Raw genomic sequence first — 8,273 nt, forward strand, 5'->3', positions numbered from 1 at the left:
CGTTTATTTACTTTACTTTACTTATTACTTATTACTTCTTACTTACTTAACTAGTGTGTGTGTGTGTGTGTGTGTGTAGTTATATATATATATATATATATATATATATATATATATATATACACATACAATGAGAGTAAAGTTTTTACAGAGTTTAGTAGAATGTTAGTGCTAATGCATCATTACTTACATGTGTTTAAACATAAGAGTGTAATGTGCTAACAACATAAATTGAAGAAAATGGTAATTTAGCAGAAATTCAATAAAAAAATTTATAATTTGAAGCTGTAATGACCAACGGAGTTAAAGTATGTACCACAGGAACAGAGATGATCCAATGGAAGATAGAACAAGTGTCTTCTTGTCCAAACAGCAAATATAACAAAAACTTTTAAACCATTCATGGATAAATGGAGAAAAAAGGATTGTGTATCACTATAACAGAAATAAGGAACTAAACTACTTGATATCACATGTCAGGTGATATTGACATTAGATACAACATAACAATGTTTTGGGACAACATGGGACCCATCGGTACATCTCAGCTATCCCATCCTCTAAACTAAACTAACACTATTAATAAATAAATTTTAAAAAAATCTTAAAGTCAGCCATTATCATTCTTATACTTATCAAGGTTTCTCACTTAAATTTACTGCCTCCACAACATCTGAGGGCAACCCATTCCAAAGGCCAACCATCCTGTTAGAAAAATAAAACTGTCTTAACTGAAAATGGTTCCTAACTTGCCAAAATCAGATCCCCTTTAACGTTTCTTTTTTCAAGAGAAAAAATTTGAGAAATTTCAACATCTCCTTGTATGACAACACCTCCATCTCAGGTACCAGTCTTGTAACCCTTCTCTGAACCCTTTCCAACAATTCAATGTCCCTCCTAAGGTAAGGAGCCCAAGACTGAACACAATACTCCAAATGTGGCCTAACCAGTGACCAATACAATAAAATTATAACCTATTTAGACTTGTATTCAATATTTCTGTACATACAACCTAAAGTCCTATTTGCCCTACCACTAGCAACAGCACACTGCTTGGATGGCTTAAGAAACTGATCAACAATTACATCAAGATCTATTTCTTTCATGATACTGTTAAGGTTATAACCATCCAAATTATACTTATAATTCAAAATATGACAACCCACATGTATTATCTTGCATTTATTATAATTAAAACCCACTTGCCATTTACTTGCCCAACTTACTAAATGATCTAAATCCTTTTGTAAATCAGCAGCATCCTCTTCACAGCTAGCATCACCCAAAAGTTTAATATCATCTGTAAATTTAATTAACTTATTGACCATTCTTTCATCTATGTCTTCTGAAAATCCAGATACACCAAATCTACCCTCATCTGCATAAGCAGTAACCTTTTCAAAGAATGTCAAAAGATTTGTAAGGCAAGATTTTCCCTTAGTGAAATCATATTGACTACCCAATAAAATTCTAAACTTTGTTAAATGGCTTTGCAAAGCATATTTTACTAAAGTATAGCAACAATTTTGGGTACCATAGTACAAGAGATTTTATGACGCTAGACACAACATACTAAGGTATAAGAATCACTTTTGATACCATCCTAAACCAGGTATTGTGACACTAGACATAACTTACTATGGTACAGGAACAACTTTTGATAACTTATGTTATATGTCACCATTGTTAAGCACAACATGATAAGGGATAAATTGATAATAAAAATTTGTTGAAACCTCAAAATTAAAATTTTGGAAAAAAAGACAGTTGTGAAATGTATCCTTTTTCCTAAACTGTTTGAAAATTATGCATCACACGAAGTTAAGTGTAATTTAGAAAATCTAGACATCAAAGAAATTAAATTAAATTTTTCTGATGTGTAACTAGGAAAATTTTAGTCCAAGAATAGAAAGGATAATCTCAACATTTGTCATAAACTTAAAACACATATGTATAAATATTGCATCCAGATGCATGTGCATATTACATTTAAAATGAAGGCTATACATCCAATACAGCTTTGTTGAGAGAGATAAACACATCTTGAAATAAGATATTTATTACAAACTTCTGATCAAAAAGTAAACTAAGTATACAGATCAGAGCTAAATTAATATAATATGTAACTTGTAAGTTCCCAAATTATTACAAACTGTCTACAAATACTTAATACTATAAACCAAAAAACAAACCTATAACAGTTGAAATACACTGAAACATCAGTTGTGTACTTTAACTCTTTATATTTTCAACTATAATTATAATAATTAATCCTAGTAATTAATATCTTTGGATACAAAATTATGTTTTTATTAAATAGAATGTTTCCATTTATAATAATAAAGATAGGGATTTGTCAGGTTTTTCATTCAAATTGGAATCTGTTACAGATGTCTGAGATCTAATATTTTAGATATAATCAATTACAGAAGACTGGATATTACTAAATCATGGTTGATATAACACCACAACATATTGGCAAGATAAGGATACCAGATATTCAATAGCAACTCAGACTATATAAAGCCTTTGTCTATAAGCTCAGCAGTAGTTTTTGTAATGATGAAAAGTGATTTGTAGATATTTTTAACAGTTTTCCTTTTACATTGATGGAAGACTAACTCTTGAATAATTTCTTAGAAAATAGTTAGTTACCATATCAACATAGCAAATCTCAATTTTTCATAAAGGAGCCTAAATTTAAAATATGTATACATTTGATTACTTGCCAGAGAGAAACAGTAACATCCTAGAAGAGATGATGTGAACTTCTTGTCAAGATGCTATATAACTATCTTGTAATAAGTTACAACACAGTTTAAGACTACAAGGCACATAAGTCACCATTAGTCTGCTATGTATATCAGGATTTTTTTTTATACATACACAATATGAAGTACATCATCATAATACTGTTAGTACATTTTATTTGGATATCATATTTTCATCATATTGTTACTTGTATATTACACACACAGTTTGATAACATGAGAATACTACATTATAATGGCACTTCTGTACATATATATTCAGTTGAATAACATAGAAGTACATTACCAGGATATGGTTACTTCTATACATATATCTACACAGTTGGATAAAACATGCCAGTACACTATCCTAACGTTGTTACTTCTCTCTCTCTCTATATATATATATATATCTGCAGTTGGATAAAACATGTCTGTATGCTATCCTAATGTTGTTACTTCTATACATGTATCTACAGTTGGATAATACATGATAGTACACTATTCTAATGTTGTAACTTCTATACATGTATCTACAGTTGGATAATACATGATAGTACACTATCCTAACGTTGTAACTTCTATACATGTATCTACAGTTGGATAAAATGTATTATCCAACTGTAGACACATGTATAGAAGTAACAACATTAGGATAGCATACAGACATGTTTTATCCAACTGTAGATACATGTATAGAAGTTACAACGTTAGGATAGTGTACTATCATGTTGACAGTACACTATCCTAACATTGTAACTTCTATACATGTATCTACAGTTGGATAAAACATGTCTGCATGCTATCCTAATGTTGTTACTTCTATACATGTATCTACAGTTGGATAATACATGATAGTACACTATCCTAATGTTGTAACTTCTATACATGTATCTACAGTTGGATAATACATGATAGTACACTATCCTAACGTTGTAACTTCTATACATGTATCTACAGTTGGATAATACATGATAGTACACTATCCTAACGTTGTAACTTCTATACATGTATCTACAGTTGGATAAAACATGCCAGTACACTATCCTAATGTTACTTCTATACATATAACTACAGTCGAATAACAGAGTATGTTATCATAATGGTGTAACTTCTATCTACGTTTATCAAAACTGACAGATAGGTGTCATACAGTACATATAACTTACTCACACCATAAGCTTATCAATATTTACAGAGAGAGAGAGAGAGAAAAACAAAAGAGCATAGGTTTAGTGAAAGATACGATTAAAAACGACAGTACTTGTCTTTTCCCTTTACAAAATATCTCATAGCAAGTTTGTTTGGAAGAACTTAAAAAATGTTGGAGCACCAATAGTGTATCTTTATAAAGTTAAAATAAATTGTTTTTGATAAAAGTTGAGTATAAAAATGTTTCTATATTTTGAGTATTTAAAAAAAAAGGTTTAAAAGAAGCTCAAGGTTTACAAAAGCATAATGTCTTACAGATCAGAGCCTAATGAGCAATATCCTTATATTTCAAGACCTACTGGTAGAGTTGGTCTAGACTAGACAACATTTGCTTGGCACCCCTTAATATTTTTTCTGGCCTTCAGATTGATCTTTTCAAAATTCTGTCAAGTGATTTCTATTACACCATTTTGAAATGGTTTCAGTACCTTAACCTTTTCTGAAACAATGGATAAAAATGTTTGAATTAAGTTAAAGCTACAGTTTTTGTATTTATTGACTGGTTTCAGTTTTACTGAAGCTGCTTTTAAAAAAAGTACAAAAAAATATTTAATTTGTAAATCAAACAAAGCAGCTCTATTATTCTGAAACTTGTTTGTCCAAAAACATCAAGTTTTTAAGGTGGTATGTATAGTTAAAGAAAACTTTGTGAAATATTTTAGATCCAGCTAGGCAAACTGTGTATAATCAGGAGCAAATGAACAAAACATAATGCATTTAAATTAAATGAAGAATATGTATTATTTTGAGGCAGAAGATTTTTTTTTTATGTATAACATCTCTTTTTATCAGAAATTCAATTTTATACTTAGCTGCTGAGAGGATTTTAAAGTTTGAGAGAAAGAGATTGGATATTCTGTATTGGTAGATAAAATCTCAATAGCTAAGAATGAAGCTGGGCTTCTGATACAAAAGAACTTTTCTTCTATCTCTAAATAACACAATTCTTCATTTGATGTAAACCTGTTTTAATATGTATGATTTAATTTGCATTACATAATGTTTATTTTCTTCTATTATTTTTTGTATTCAAATTATTTAATGTGTATAATCAGTTACGATATGTTGTTACACAACACATCACCATCTTGTCATTAAACTCATGCTCAAAACTGAAACCTACAGTTTCTGTAAAGTTTTCTACATGTGAAAGGTAAAACAATGGATTGTGCAACTGGTATGAAAACTAAAATTTCTTTGAGGTGCAAGTAGAATGGCTTGTAAGTACATCAGCCTAAATGCTACACTATGTATGATTAGATAGATATATATAATCCCTTGGATTACACATTCTACATGCTTGCCTTCTGATTTCACATCACTGAAAAAGCACTGCAGCTGCAAGTGCCATCTGTATATACATCTGTATACAGCAGTTTCTTGATCCAGCAATTTGAGGGCAGTGTGTCATCATTTCATACCACATTAAAAAATGAGCCCACTGTATACAGATACAAAGTAGTAAGGTGTAGTAGTATATTCTGTGAACAAAGAATGCAAGTCTGACAAAAGCTTTTGATTCCAAGTCATCTCATTACCTTTTTTCTATACACATACAATATCTTTTGTAATAAATTTTGTAATTCAATAAAATCTGCCAAATTAATCCTTGGTTGGCATAGTTTTTGTCACACTACCCAGTAACACTGTAATCTCTGTTTATAAGTATTTCTTTCTGGAAAAAACTTGTATCCAGACTGTTTTTCATTTATGTGAAAGATGTAGCCAAGCCTTAACTGTTACTTACTTATCATGTTAATATGAAGGTGCATCAAACATATAGTTGATATATTTATACACAAGAAAGTTGCAATTGATTTCAAAGGCACTACAATGTTTCTATAAAATAAGTGACAACTCAAAGCAATTTCTCTTATGGGAATATTCAATGGTCAACATTCTTGATCATCAAATCAAATGTCTTTTAATGTAAGTTTATTTACAAATATCATGAGAACAGTTCCTTACAAGAATTAAACGTTCCCTATAAATAAGTTAAATTTTTTGTTTACAAATAGATATTAAGCCTGAGTCAACTGTTGTCCTAAAGAAAAATTCTGGTGGTTATTAACAAGGGTTAAAAGACATAATAAACAGTAAAACAAGGTAAAATAAAACATATTTCAGAACCAAAATTTGCCTGTTATCCACAAGGAAAAGAAAACCCTCATGACAAAGCTATAAAGATAGAAATAATTCCTGTTAATCCTGAGGTAAAAATCAGTTCTAAATTAATGCACCTCCAGACTCTTTTGGTTAAAAACAATTTCTTGATCTTTAATATTAAACAAACTATTTTTACTCTGTTCATTTCATTAAAAAGTATATACTATTGCTATAACTGTCAATTCTTTTTATTAATTTTCATATAAAGATAATTTTTTTCTTGTCATATAAGTATGACATTTTACTTACAATAACCAGATTGAATATTTTCAAAACTGAAAGTGAAACTAACAACTCTGCAAGAAAAAAATTTAAAATTAATGAGTGTGTCTTACACATTGGAAAATATGGATTTAAAATGTATTTACTTTTTAAAAAGCTAAATGGGGCAGATTGACACTCAAGTATTAGTTTCAGTTTTTAAGATTCTATGATTACTCACCAACTTTAGGTGCATCATACATATCACCTAATAAAATTTCTGGTGCAGAATATGCTAAAGATCCACAGGATGTTTCTAGCTTCTGTCCAGGGTAATATCTGTTACTAAAGCCAAAGTCTGTTAATTTCACCATCCCCAATTTCTCAAAAAAAATTACATTTTCTGGCTTTAAATCACGATGCACTACGTGAAGTCGATGGCAATAAGATATAGCATGAACAATCTGCTGGAAAAATTTCCTTGCCGTATCCTCATCTACTCCTTTGTCATTTTTCATAATATAATCATACATGTCCCCCCCATCTCCTAGCTCTAGTATTAAGTAAAGTTTTGTTTGCGTGTCTATGACTTCATAAAGTCTTACTACATTAGGATGTTGTACTAATTTCATACATCTCACCTCTTGGTACAGGTGAGCACGAGACACTTCGTCTAGTTTTGTTTTGTCGATTACTTTAACGGCTACTTTCTCACCAGTAAATACGTGCCTTGCCAGTTTAACAACTGCAAAATGGCCGCGTCCTATTGCATCTCCCAAGTCGTATAAACCCGCAATCTTTCCATCATATTTATTACAGTGGCGAACCTTCTGCATATTACTAGTATTAAGCACAAGCGAATTACTTTCACTCATTATGAATACGCGCAAAGCAAATAATTACGTCTGTTTTAAACTCACAATTCATGCGTCAGGAGGATGTTTACCACCATATATTTTACCACTGTTTATCTTTAAAACATTCCTAAAAGCAAGCTGACCAAATACTTAAAGTAGTTCACTATTAGTTACTGCACGCGCATGAGATCGGCGCACCTTCAGTTTTGAATGGGTTTTCCGTATGGGGGAGCGTTCAAACGTATACACACAGTTACCAATGGGAAATGCAGGTGATGCCTGTGACGCAAAACCTCGCTACTAAACTGCTATTCTATCCATTTGTTACGGATAAAATGTGACAACACAAAATAATAATGCAGATTAACCAAGACAAAACTGAACCTGTTTTCTTCATTGTGCCCCCTCGGATTAAAGACAAGAAGATTACTTAAAGTGTGAACATAACTTCCAAGGCATACCACAACAATACATGTCAAAAGTTTTTTTTGTTGTTGTTGTTTTATCATCAGCAGATGATATGCCCCCAATTTCACTGATCTCAACTAGTAGAACTAGATCCTCTCGTCATTTATTTTATTAATTATCATTAAGTATAAATTAGTATTTTTTTTCTTGTATTTAATTGGGTTGTACTAATAATGTTATGAGTTAGTGTTATTGTAATAAAATATAATACGTATGATTAATTGATTACGTTAAGAACAATTGGTAAATACAAATACGTCAGGATAATCAACACATACAATTATTTGTAAAAGATATGATTATTAAAAAAAGGGTTACGTAGTTAGTACTTCTCGACTGGGAGCGACTCCAGCCATTTGAAACAAAGATAAAAAGAAATAGCCCTATTAGTAAAAGAAAGGGACATTAGATTTTTAGGTCTTTAGTTATTAAGAATTATAAATCGCTGTATAGAGGCAATCAGTAGTTAACAGAAAGAGGTAGGTAAGAGGACATTTACGTTACACATCTGTTGTTTTATGGCTGCTCGATCTCTTTGGTAGTATATGCAATCCATGATAATCTGTTCCGGATCTTCAAAATCTCACATTCCAATGGTGAATGCAGCCATTGCTCCTTT

The 8,273-nt window shown here is 30.8% G+C and overlaps 1 protein-coding gene across 1 annotated transcript in view; it reads right to left on the reverse strand.

Annotated features, from left to right (window-relative positions):
* Positions 1 to 7,318, reverse strand: part of LOC106470588 (SNF-related serine/threonine-protein kinase-like) — a 21,394-nt gene extending 14,076 nt beyond the window's left edge. The window contains exon 1 of the mRNA XM_013931155.2: positions 6,571 to 7,318. Within this exon, the coding sequence (XP_013786609.2) occupies positions 6,571 to 7,204 (634 nt within the window). The 5' untranslated portion in view covers positions 7,205 to 7,318. The remainder of the gene's footprint in view (positions 1 to 6,570) is intronic.
* Positions 7,319 to 8,273: the final 955 nt, after the last annotated feature.

This window comes from Limulus polyphemus, unplaced genomic scaffold (genome assembly GCF_000517525.1).
Source record: "Limulus polyphemus unplaced genomic scaffold, Limulus_polyphemus-2.1.2 Scaffold106, whole genome shotgun sequence".
Lineage (NCBI taxonomy): Eukaryota > Metazoa > Arthropoda > Merostomata > Xiphosura > Limulidae > Limulus > Limulus polyphemus.